At 36.0% G+C, this 12,962-nt stretch overlaps 2 protein-coding genes across 4 annotated transcripts; one reads left to right on the forward strand and one right to left on the reverse strand.

Moving 5' to 3' along the window:
- The first annotated feature begins 1,867 nt into the window (after window positions 1-1,867).
- LOC107796293 (uncharacterized) lies at window positions 1,868-8,961 on the forward strand. 2 transcript variants are annotated; one of them, XM_075231064.1, is made up of 7 exons: window positions 1,868-1,952; window positions 2,070-2,157; window positions 2,238-2,436; window positions 3,874-3,960; window positions 4,098-4,484; window positions 7,162-7,315; window positions 7,862-8,961. In XM_075231064.1, exons 2-7 carry the CDS (start codon window positions 2,090-2,092, stop codon window positions 8,761-8,763), a joined length of 1,797 nt encoding a protein of 598 aa, XP_075087165.1. In that variant the 5' UTR covers window positions 1,868-1,952; window positions 2,070-2,089; the 3' UTR covers window positions 8,764-8,961. The 2 variants fall into 2 exon arrangements, with proteins under 2 accessions (XP_075087165.1, XP_075087164.1); XM_075231063.1 differs by having other exon boundaries at window positions 1,869-2,157.
- Window positions 8,962-9,151: 190 nt separating this feature from the next.
- On the reverse strand, window positions 9,152-12,712 carry LOC107796294 (uncharacterized). Of its 2 annotated transcripts, none has more exons than XM_075231065.1 (3): window positions 12,533-12,712; window positions 10,994-11,579; window positions 9,152-9,662 (listed from the first exon to the last, which is right to left on the reverse strand). In XM_075231065.1, exons 2-3 carry the CDS (start codon window positions 11,442-11,444, stop codon window positions 9,613-9,615), a joined length of 501 nt encoding a protein of 166 aa, XP_075087166.1. In that variant the 5' UTR covers window positions 11,445-11,579; window positions 12,533-12,712; the 3' UTR covers window positions 9,152-9,612. The 2 variants fall into 2 exon arrangements, with proteins under 2 accessions (XP_075087166.1, XP_075087167.1); XM_075231066.1 differs by having other exon boundaries at window positions 12,445-12,712.
- Window positions 12,713-12,962: the final 250 nt, after the last annotated feature.

Below are 12,962 nucleotides of genomic sequence, written 5' to 3' on the forward strand. Positions count from 1 at the left end.
GGACCTTCAGATTACAATCCATACGCGCTCCTAAGTCTAAAATTACCCAACGGAGCTAACGGAACCGACGAAACTCCATTCCGAGGTCAAATGCTAAAAATTCAAACTTGGTCAATTCTAGAGCTCAAATCTTGAAGTTCATTCTTCCAAATCGATTCCGGATAACTTGAAAAACCAATACCGACGATTTACGCAAGTCATAATACATCGTGCGGAAATACTCGAGTCCTCAAAATATCGAGCGAAGTGCAGAAATTCAAAACGACCAGTCGGGTCGTTACAATAGAGGGCTAAATTAGATACCAAACTAAACTTCAGTACCAAACATGCCATTCTCTTCTTTATTTATGAAAAAATGGATTTAATTAGCATCCGCTTCCACATGGAATAGAGGATATAAATACATTCAAACTTTCGTATCCCTTCAGCATTACTAAAGGCAAGTATTAGTCAAACAAGTTATCAATTTTAAAATAAAATAAAGTAGAATTCTCTTTACTTATTACTAACTTTTTAAGTAGTGAAAGAAAACACAAAAATTTGGTCCAATGAGAAACTGAAAATGTTATACTATTAGTGATAGCCAATGGTTATGTCACATGTTTGTTGATTGAAGTAGCTAAAGGTACTACCTTAATTCTCAAAAGTGAAATTCCTCGTACCAATAATTGCAAAGTAGGAAAAACCTTTTTTAGTGCGATTTTGCCATGTCCATAGACAATATTACAAAAAACGTGCAGCCAAACAATGTCCTAATGATGGTTTTTCAATCATAATGTTATATTCCCATGAATGATTAAGGTTCTACGAGTAAATAGAATAATCTAAGAATAATATCCTAATAACCAAAATGAAAATATAACTATAAATGGATGTATTTTTAGATATTCAGGCCCTCTTGGCATTTAAAATTTGTAAGCGCAGGACAAAAATGAGGATTTTGCTATAGGAGTTAAACAAACATAGAGATTAGCTAACGATATTCATACAACAACTATATAAAAATTATTACCATCTTGTTTATTAACCACATAAAAATTCATTTTGCATGTATTGCGTGTCTATATTGAAATTAATCTTCATCGTATTAGGGTATTTAATTTGATAACCGCCGATGTTTTAACACCCAAATAGTTATTTTTTTGGTTTCCTACTCGGTGTTCGATTCCCGTATTGGGACCCGACTAAATCCGACGCCGGAAAGTTCCACATTGGGATTAAAGCGCTCCCTAACAAAGGCGACTCCATACCCAGGGACTCGAACCCGAGACCTCTGGTTAGGAATAAAGTAGTACTTACCACTATACCACAACCCTTGTTGGTTAGCCAAATAGTTATTAGTACTTCTTTTACTCCATTTAATGTGATACTATTTTTTACTAGCCAGTTTCAAGAATAATGTCAATTTTCATATTTAGAATAATTTAACTTAAGTTTTATTTTACCATTAATAATATACTCTTATGGAGTAGTCAGCAAAATATTATGACATGCTTAACATTACAAGTTACTTAGGGCTCGTTTGGTACAAGGAATAAGAGATCATTAATCTTGAGCTTAAATTTGAGATGGGTTTATCTCATATTTGTTTGGGATAAAATCACGATATAATTAATCCTGAGATTAGTTATCCTTGAATTGTAGTATTATTTTTATCCGTATATAAGAGTAAAATAATAATTTCAGAATAATAAATCCCGAAATAATAAATCCCTTATAGTTTTGCTTTTTTCCTAAACTCTACTTACAAGTAAACTACACCACATAAACAGAGTATCACTTGGCAAATTCCTGTGTTTTTACCAAATAGTGAAATTTATTAAAAAGAGATGTAAAAAGGATACTTTTTTTTCTTTTAGCATTTTCACATTCCTCGACCTCTAAAAACTCAGTTTGACTGAGCTCTCTCTCTCTCCGTTGCGAGTAACGCGTTGCTTCGACGCTCTTCAACGGTCAGTCTCAAAAACGACGTCGTCATACTCATCTTCTTCGTTCTTCCCCTAGCTAGGGTTTTTCTCTTGTATCATACTCACCTTTCTTTCTCCTCAATCGAATGTGATTTTAAATAGAGAATATCAAGGGATTGAGAATGTTCGAGAAATCGAAGAAACAAAAGTGTTTTGTGACTGAAGAAGATATGTCCACTCTCTTACAAAGGTCTCTTTTTGCTTCTTCATTCTTTTTTCTAAATCATTTTTTTTGGTATTGATATTTTTGTTTGGTGATTAATATTGAAGGTATAATGCAACAACTGTACTGGGAGTGTTGGGTGAGGTGGCAGCACAAGTTGCAGCAGATGAGAAAATTGATTGGAATGCATTGGTGAAGAAGTCTACAACTGGGATTACTAATGCAAGAGAGTATCAAATGCTATGGCGCCATTTGGCTTATCGCCATGGTTTGCTAGATAAATTAGATGATGCTGCACAACCTTTGGTATGTCAATCATCGCCAAATTGTTTGTCTTTCTGCGTGTGTATGTGTGTGTATTTTTGGGGCGAGTGGCAGAGCTAGGAATTCTGACAAGGGTAATTAAAAAAAAAATACAAGAATGTCACACCTGGGATTTGAACCTGCAATGGAAAGCAATTTTTGAATCCCTTTGCCACTACACTATAATCTTTCCCTGCGCCAAGGGGATTCGACAATTATGATTCATTTTTACCCTATTTGTGTATCATAATTTTCCAATGAAGGCAATTCAATTGAACCCCTTGCGCACCCTAGCTCCGCCCCCCGTGTGTATGATCGGAGCGGTGTATTTTTTTTTTTTTTTGGGGGGGGGGGGGGTGTTTGGTGGCTTCATTTGGAAGGAAAGGTCCAAATAAAGCAGAATGGATATAAGTGATTGACATAGTTGAATCAGCTTGTTTGTGATTGAGCCGTAGATGTAGTTTTGTATACTAATTTTTTCTTAGTGAAAGTAATATTTTATTGAGATAGTAGGGGAAAACTCCCTATATAAGAAGTATACCAAAAGTAGAGAACCTACATGAAAATATACGGTTCCTTACAAAAGACGCCCAATCATCTATACCGGCAGGAGTAGTGGATGCTCCAAATTTAAGCAAAAAACAAAAAGCCCCCAAGCTGTAGGAAGTAATGTTCTCCCTTTAAGCTCTTTTGTTCCTTTCTCTCCAAAGTATAATACCCACATTACTGCTAAGGGCGTCAATTGCTTATGTTATGCATAATCTAAATCAATTTTGATAAATTGGGAAATTTCATGCGTGTTAAAATTTCAATTGCTTTTTGATACAATGTGGAGTTGCGCTTTAGCTTATGTGTTGGTGAACTTTGGATGTTGAGAATGGCTGAATATAGCATTTCCAGCTTTCTATTTTTCCTTCTTTTCCTTTCTCAATCGCCTGTCTTCTAAGTGTTGTTTTTTGATAAAAAAAATTTGTGCTGCTTGCATGTTTGTATATGTGTGAATAAAGTATATATGTGTGAATAAAGTGTAAAGATGCATTAATTTTCAAATTTCACCCTTTCTCCAGATTGGGAATAAATATGGCCTATTTCATTAGGTTTTGGGGTTTAATAATGTGCACGTTGTGCATATATTGCTAAGCTTGGTGCTGTACATATGTGAACATCTTCATTTATCTTCTGCCTGGAAGGATCTCTTTTCTGGCGGAATGTTGTGTACTCAATAAGTGACACCCAGAAAACAATTTTTTGGTCCCTAGTTTAGTGTTTTTCCTTTTCTTTTTGTGAGCTTTGTTTGAATAATTAAGTGGCAGTAATTTTAGGAGCATGTATTGATAGTTGATGTTTGGTGGTGAAAGATCCACCTTATAGCTTGAACCTTATGTTGGTGATTTATAATTCCATGACTTTGTTTGTTGATTTTGTACTTTTTGATGACAGGATGATGACAGTGATTTAGAATACGAGTTGGAAGCTTTCCCTGCTGTAAGCAGTGAAGCTTCAGCAGAAGCGGCAGCATGTGTCAAGGTAAGTCAAACAATCTGCCCAGAACGCTGTAATTGTGAACAATTATTTGGCAGAACAGCTTGCATCTTTCATATACACTCAGTTTGTGTTGTGGATAACCAATTGTGTGGTTTGGGGGGAATCTTGGCCTTTGACAGGTACTAATTGCTTCTGGTGTTCCAAATGATACCAATATGTTAAATGGTTCAACTGTTGAGGCTCCATTGACTATAAATATACCTAATGGCCAAACTTCTAGAACTGGTGTGGATAATTCATTGCATGGTACTTCTATTCACGGGACAAATATTACAGTCCCAGTTGCAGTGCAAAAACAACCATTGGCAACTGTGGCGGCTGCTGAGGGATTGGATACCCATGGACTAGCTTGTATCAACTTGCCTCCTCGACGAAAGCGTAAACCATGGTCAGCAGCAGAAGACATGGAACTCATTGCTGCGGTCCAAAAATGCGGTGAAGGAAACTGGGCAAACATATTGAAAGGGGACTTTAAGGGAGACAGAACAGCTTCACAACTCTCTCAGGTTTTTCTTTGTATATGATGAATATATCTATCTTTATCAAAATACTGACTATATCTATATATATTCTCCAGTTTTAATTACTCTCTCTAGTTAGTAAATGCTTTTAACCTTGTCCTTCTTAAATTTTAGCACAACACATGGCGCTAGTTAGCACCGTAGGTAGAAATAATAACATCGTAGTTGAATTGCGTTCTTCTTTTTTGCTTTTGGTGTAAATCTGAATATTTATATATATAAGACCCTGAGTCAATTGTAGATGCTCTAGATTCCTTGTTAGAGGAGCAAGGAGGGTAGATTTCATAGCTTTCCTCCTGATGTAACACCTAATTTTGGACCAGCACAATCTTTAGGCTGATGTTTTATATTAATATACAGAAACTGATACCTTCTCAAAAATAATTGTTAGAGAAGGTAGTCATCTTTCATTGCTTAGATTAATCCTTGTCTTGGAGTTAAAAGAATGTTAATTTTTTCGGGTCCCTTGTGGTTCGCAGCTCACTAAATTGATCTCATCCAAAATTCTAACCCCTCTATTTGCTCCAAAGAGTAAAAACCAAGAAAATAGGTCATTCTCCAGCTCAGTTAATTGATTAGTTATAGATTTGCATGTTAGTAGAAAAGACACCTATATTTCGTGAATCATTCTAGCTATATAGCTAGAGTTTGCTTCAGTATGAACCTAATGATAGAGAGACAGAAGAAAGATCTTATCAGATTGAGAAAATAGAGCTGTTTCTAGTGCTTCACAAATGATAGGAAAACTGGGAAGGAAATAAAAAGAAATAAAATTAAATGAAAGTTGGGTGGAATACCCCTTTCTCTGTCAAATGGTAAGATGGTAGTAAGGAACATAGAGACGTCTCGCGTGCGGATTTTCCTCAATCTTGAACAGTTGGTGTGTTTACCTCAATCTTGAATTAGGCAACAACCAATTCATGTCTTGCAATATCCAAAATTTAACAGTTTGGGAATATATTGTTCCTCCACTCAGACTGACTTCCATGATTCAAGCGTTAGGTTCTGATTATTTAAAAAATGGCAAGGTATGATGCCATGTCCTTTTGGCAGTTGTACGATGCATTTAGTAGTACAAGTAGCATGCCCAAGGTGCATTCCTTTGGATGATATTACCTATTTTAAGGAAGAGGGGATGCCGTACTTGACAAAATAACAGTCCAATTATTTAGGATCACTATTTGTCGATAAACCTCGATTGTGATGTAGCAGTTATCCTCTGATCTATGTGGTGTGAGGTTATGGACCAATTTTAAGAACTTTTTGTGTCAGTTTTATGGTATAAATTAAAAACTTTATACTTCTGATGTAGGATTATTACATTCCTTGGAGGATAACTTTTCCTCCCGTTAACCCCTCAATATCTAATGAAACTTCTTACTGAATCCCTGCTACTAGTTTGGACCAAATATTAATTCAATCATTTTAGATCACTGTTTCTCGGTAGACCCCAATTGTGATGGAGCAATTATCCTCTCATCTATGTGGTATGAGTTTATCAGCCAATTTCAAGAAATTTCTGTTTTCAGTTATATGGTATAAATGGAAACTTTATACTTGTTCTGATGTAGCACTGTACATTCCTTAGAGATAACTTCCCTTCCATTCTTCGCCTCATTTAGGTAATGCTTGCACCAAATCATGCATCTCAACAAGAACTAACCAAGTATTTGCCTTTCCTTTTGATAAAATTACATTAATTCTCATGCCCCTGTTTTCAAGAGGACAACAATAAACAATAATGTAGCAAGTAGAATTTTATATTAATAAAAGAACCCACCAAAAGAGAATGTTTTTATTACGAATAGGAAATTATAACTCTAGTATTAGAAAGCTAGTCATCAAATCTGAAATCAATGCTAAAACTACATCTTTGCATCTGAATAAAAAATTTAATGTGGTTTCACTGCCTAATTGACACGACTCATTTTACATAATTTCACTTAATTGTAGTTTTTTCCAATTCTTTTATCTATATAATTGTTTTCTTGTGTGTATGATTATTTTTTCTTGCATTACACACACGCGCAAGCCCGTGCATGCACACACGTATAAACTTTTCATCATCTGCAGTATTATTATCTAAAAGGTGTGCTTTAATTGCGTTTTACGCTTAAAGTGCAAATGGAATTTGGCGCTTTTGGCAGTTTTTTACCGTTGACAATACCGGTGAGACCTTTAGTTGCAAGCTCTATCCTCCCAAAGTGTTAACAAGTTTTGGTATGCAATCATTTATTGACAATTTTGGTGACATAGATGTAAATGGTAAATGGAGTAAACTTAGTGGTGAAGTCATATCTAAGTATTGTTTCTGTCTTCATTTACATATAAATATTGATTCTTTAACTTCAACCCAGCATTTTGGTTGTACTAAAGATAATCCTCCTAGTGATATCTATGTCAAACAAATAGTTGGAGATAGAGTGATAGACCATGGATGTCCGTTGTTATCTAGTATGGTTAGGATGTCTGGGTTATTCCCAGGTTTCCCGGGTTCGAATCCCGGCAACGGAATGAGATGCAGAAGTGTGTATTGGTTTAGCTAGCATGGACTGGACGTAAAAAAAGTAAATAGGAGAAGTTGTAAATACTGTGTCTGTTGTCAACTATCATTTTGCATTTTAAATTTACCATGAGATTATGAATGTTTTTTTTTGTGCAGAGGTGGGCCATTATTAGAAAACGGCAGGGAACCATTGTCGGGAATGGCTCACAGCTTTCAGAGGCTCAGCTGGCAGCTCGTCGCGCAATGTCCCTAGCTCTTAATATGCCTATGGGAGATAACTTGAAAGCAGCTTGTCCAATCAGCGCTGGCGGTAATCCTCTCAACTCCTATATGATGTTAATGTATCTGTTCCCACACTCCTGATGGGAGAAGGAAAAGGTTGAGGGTGAGGGGGAGGATAGTTATTGTTGAGATACTGTCTAGAACTCTACATTGGGTGTGTCAGATGGCTGAGAGTATCCTGTGATAATCTGAATGTATGTTGTCATTTACAGTATCTGCAGTATGTCTGCAAAGGGGTAATTAATTATTCAACTGTTCAATGTTTTTTCTCGTGGAACTGCTCAACGTTCAATAGTTAAGAAGTTTCAGTTGTTCAAGAGTCTTTAGAAGGTCTGAGTCCTATATTCCAATTAATATTGACGGCATGCAAAATACATATAAAAATTATTGCACGCTGATCTAGGAAAAGCAAAATTCCACAGTGGATTAGGAGCAATTTCTCTTTTCAGCATGACTGAGTTATTTGAATGGGTGGAGAAAACATGGGAACTCTTCCCTTCTTAACCTTGTATATCAGAGGTTAATGCCATTCTTGCATACTGCAGTTTTAACCCAGGTTTTTGTGTTGTTTCAGTGGGGCAAAATTCAGGCGCTGGACCTAGTAACTCTTCACATTCTGTTGCTGCTGACTTTGCATCTGGTGGTGCACAATCCCAGCATCAGCAAGATCCGTTGTCGTCAAAACCTCGGATAGTCCCAAAAAAGCCATTGCCAAAACCTAATACGAGTCCTGATTCAATGGTCAAAGTTGCTGCTGTGGCTGCAGGTGCCCGCGTTGCTACCACTTCAAATGGTGCCTCATTGCTCAAGACAGTACAATCTAAATCTGCCGTCCAAATACCTAGAGGAGGTCCTGCAGTCAAATCTCATGTCCCAGTTAGTACAAATGGCTTGCCCAGTAATGTGCACTTTATTTGTACCGGCCTGGTGTCCCATTCCACAGGCCCATCAAATGCCTCACGGCCTGAAACTCTGCAGGTGCTGGGCCACTCTTTGAAACCTGTATCATCGGCTGTTCAACCTAGCCCTGCTGGTACTTCATCCAGACCAAATGCTTCAGCTGCACCTGATGCCCCAACATGTGCTCCAGCTGCTGAGCTTGAAGAAAATACTAAGCAAAAGCTTCTCCAAAAAAGTCAAACTACCACTCTGTCTAATGCACAAAGTGAGAAACAAGTAGGAGTTGTAGGTGCTTCTGGTGATAAGGCACTACCACCACAAGTCCAACAAGATAAACTTCCTGCATCAAGCAACCCGTTCATAGAGAAAGCTGAAGATCAAACCTCATCGTTCGGTGATGAAGTAAAGGAGGATAGACAAGATGATCAAGATTCTGTTCCAGGCATTCATGTTCAAGAAAAGTTAATAAATGATACAACTAATCCTAGTAAAGCACTAGCTAGAACTGAGAATGGGAGTACTAATGGTAGTGATCTCAATAAGGCACCAACTAGAAATCAGAATGGAAGAGAATGAAATGGAGTGACTGGGTTGGACCAACTATGCATGTAAAGTTAAATGCATGTTAATTCTTATCTTCCTTTTTGGTAGTTTTGCCTTCTTCCTTCTTTAATGTAAATGTGTAGGTTTCTTGCAAAGCGTTGTCTATACTTGGGTGACAAATTACAATTCCTTGATATTCCCTCGTTAATTATTGAATATCTCCATGTGTTATTATTTCGTTATCTTGAGATCTCTTTTGCAGGTCGTGCAATCTACATTAAAGAGACTACGACACTTAAATTCCTTGTTGTTGCCCTGGAAGCAACTACATAGTCTTAAATATATAAGTGCAAATGTTGATTGCAAGGAGTTAGAGAGCAAGGGGTGACAAAGATTAGTAACATTTATCAGCAGAAGCTAATTTCTTACTAATAACATTTGAACTTCCCATTTATTTCAGTCAGAAATAATTTACAACCGGATGAAACTGCATATTTCACAATGACAACATACTTGCTAATAACATCAAAAGTATCCAATTATTTTCTCAGGCAGAAAGAGATATTGACAACTGGATGAACCTATTCACAGATATATTTACATCAAAGAATATTACAAGCATAATCACAACTTAGCTTTCCCTCCATTTTTTCTTAGTTTTCTCCAATTGTTTTTCTTTAACCATCATTCTTCTCTTCTCCTTCCAACCAGTTTCAAATCACGAATTTACACCAATCGGAGGAGGCAAGTAGAGGTTACTTCTTCCGAACTAATTCTGAAAATCAGAGACACAAGGTACGGTATGATCATTGAATCCACTGCAACAAAGAATCTGGAGGGGCAGCAGAAAAGAAATCGAATAAACTCAGCCATTGCAGTATGTCAGCTGTACTGCAAAGATGAGAGCCACTGCTCCGTATACTTCTTATTCTCTGCATGTAAAAAATGAAATCAATAAGCATAAAGTATGGAGAACACAAAATTAACAACTGAGCCAGCAACTATACCACTATTTAATTCTATAGACACTTGTTTTTGGTTTACCCCACGTCTAAATCGATGCATCATTCAAAAAGTGAAAAATGTCAAAAATAGGAAGGAAATAAGAGAGTTGAAATCGTAATGCTCGACCAGAAAAATGGTTACATTTCAGAAGAGCAAAGATTTCAGATTGACAGTCCTGTAATGGCTAATGAACAGAGTTGCACAAAAATTTGAAGTCTTCTGATGCCAAGAAAGTTATGATATGTACATCTCAACCAGTAAACAGAACCCCTTTTATCCTATAACTGGATTGTCAACGATGACATAGACTCCACTAACTGAATATGGTACTAAATACTTCTCAACTGATCAAGCCGTGTGGGACAAAGGAAAAAATCTAACTTTTAATTCCAAAACGGAAATAAAAAGGGGCAAGATCAGAGTTGTGTAGAACACAAGATACGATGCTAGATATGAGTCACACTAATGTATAACAGGTTATCAATGAGAAATTCATTCTGGAGGTGTGCTGCATTAATGACTTAACATTACTCGTTAATAATCATCATCGACCCTTAAACAATTCACCACCAATCCTTGCCCTTCCCTCTGGAAAAGACAAAGGGAGAAAAGAATCTTGAACTCATTCTAATTTCTCTAGATTACAGCACCTATAGGAAATGAAAAAAAAAACATTCAATAATATAAAGAAGGCCAACCAAAGCAACCTCATTCAGTCACCACATTACATGAAAGGAAGCTTTCAGCAATCTTAACATTCGGAGCTTGCACTAGATCTGCTAGTTATACTTTCCACACATTAACAAAGCGGAAATGAAGCAAAAAGCAGGAAGCTCAATTCACCAATTTCTAAGCATGAAACAAAATGTTGACTCTCGATTCAAGTCCTTCCTTGTCCTTGTGTGATAGAATTTAGTTATAGCAAGGGGAAGTCGACAGAACCTTCAAAAGGTAATGGTTCGTGTTTTATCTTGTTTTTGCCCAAGCAGCCACTAGTTTCAATATCAATGTATATGTTTCTCATAGAATTACTTAGTAAGCCATTAGCAGCTAGCAGCATATTATCAAGTGGAGAGAAGTCTTTATGTCAGGAGTTTCATATACTTTTAAGTACGTGTTATCTGTCTGAGACGAATATAAATTTAACTATCTGAAACGAAAAATATATAATTGGTTCTGTCGCACCAAAGAGAAACTAACAAAAGTAGAAGTTGTATTTCCAAATAAAAACAGAATATTCCAAGAAACTGACTCTTACCAGAAGCATGTATATCCTTGAAGTTTCCAATGCCCTGCAGAAACTTGTCTTGTGCATTATCTTCCATGTTTGCGCGTCCACGTCCATAGCAAGGAACAAGCACAGCAAAACTATCATCTCTATTTTCATCACTGTGGAACTCCGGGCCATGAGGCTCCAACCATCCAATGGACCAGTCTGAATCATCAGACTCGGACCCTGATACACATCCACCGTCCGATGGCACAAGAACAATATCATACTCCCTATCAATCTTGCGCTCCTCTCGACTCTGCCATTTTCTCTTAACCCTTCCAGATGAGGAGGCAATATTCCGAGGGAATGTCAAAGTATCCAATTCAAATAACCCTGAATCAGATAATGAATTTAAACAAGTCCCTTTCGAGATTTTTGGTTCTTGATGCTTTCCACTCCAAAGCCACCAGGACAAAGGGGTAAATGCCAAGGCCATATCTGACTAAATCAAGAAATTTCTTGAACCCAAAATAGAAATCAAATTCTGAGACTGAGTTTTTGAACAAAACTGCTGGCAGATACAATGAATCAGGATTATGACAATTGAAGGTACTAAATGTGTTATTTGTTCCTGTTCCAAAGAAATTCAGCTAGTTAGAAGATGATACAAACAGTATTAACACAGCATGTTATACAATTGAATGACCAGCAACAAATTGATTTTTCTTTTTAAGTTCATCAATTTTCAATACAGCAATAACAATAATAAAGACATGGAACACAAATAAAGTGACATCTTCGTCCATTCATTATGACCCATAATGTTGCCATCTTTGTGATAGAAGATGGTTATATCACCATTTTTTTTTTATTTCTAAAAACAATTTAAGAAAATTCAAGCTCTTCCCTTTTTCCTCCTTTACTTTTTCTACTTTCCCATAGCAATAAATCAGTAACTATAATCAGCTTGTAGCAAAGGTTTATAAGAAATTATAATATACCCCCTAGAAATAGGTCCTGATAGCAAATTAGAACCAGATATTCTGACCCTATTAATTAGCTCAAATTTTTATTGAAATTTAGCTCAATTTTCAGATATTGTACAAAGTGGTGTTTCACAAAAATAAGAATTAAAATTCCAATTTCAGCCAGTCAAACAAAAACCACCAAATATAAAGGAAGTACAATGGAAAAAAACCACAAAAAGAAAAAATCAAGAATCCCAGTAAAGATCATAGCTTTGCAATTAGCTGTGCTAAAACTCGTCATAAATAAACAAACAAAAATCTTTAAAAGATTCAAACTTTGGATGCTAATAAATCAAACCACAAAGAAAGCGACTTTAATCAGAAATCCAGTACAACTTCTCAAAAAGAAAAAGAAAATCATAGCTTTAGGATTAGCTAAAACTCTTCATAAATTAACAAAATAATATCTTTTAAAAAATGAAAAAAACAACTTTTTGAGATTTCCAACATGGGTATCTCATAAAGAACCTTAAATATTCCTTCTCTATCAAACTTCATAAGTCGATCAAAAGGTTCAGTTGCAGAAAATATTGAAATACTTGGCCAATATGTATACCTGCTTAGCCTGAATTTACATGTAATTGTAAAAGGGGTATTTTTTTTGTTTTTTGTTTTATATGGAAAAGGGGTCTTTTTTCTTTTCAATTTGAAGAAAAAAATTAGAGAGAAAAAGAAATTGGAAATAGACAGTTTTCTTGAACGTTTGTGATAGTTTCCTTCAAGTATTCAACTACCAAACCTGAAGCTGAGTCTATTTAAAACACAGCTTAAGTTCTAAATTTAGAAAGGGCAATTATTGTCTGGTTTAAGGTACAGGTGAAGATGGTGGAACTGATTTTTTATTGATCAGGAATGAGGGTACAATTGTCTTTGTGGAATTATTTGAGGGTAGTTTTGGAATTTGGAAAAAGTATGTATTGATTGGATATGAATATGATTGGTGAGCAAGCAACTGAAGAAAGATAAGTCAAATTAAAAGAAAAGTG

Source organism: Nicotiana tabacum, chromosome 15, assembly GCF_000715075.1.
Source record: "Nicotiana tabacum cultivar K326 chromosome 15, ASM71507v2, whole genome shotgun sequence".
Classification (NCBI taxonomy): Eukaryota; Viridiplantae; Streptophyta; class Magnoliopsida; order Solanales; family Solanaceae; genus Nicotiana; species Nicotiana tabacum.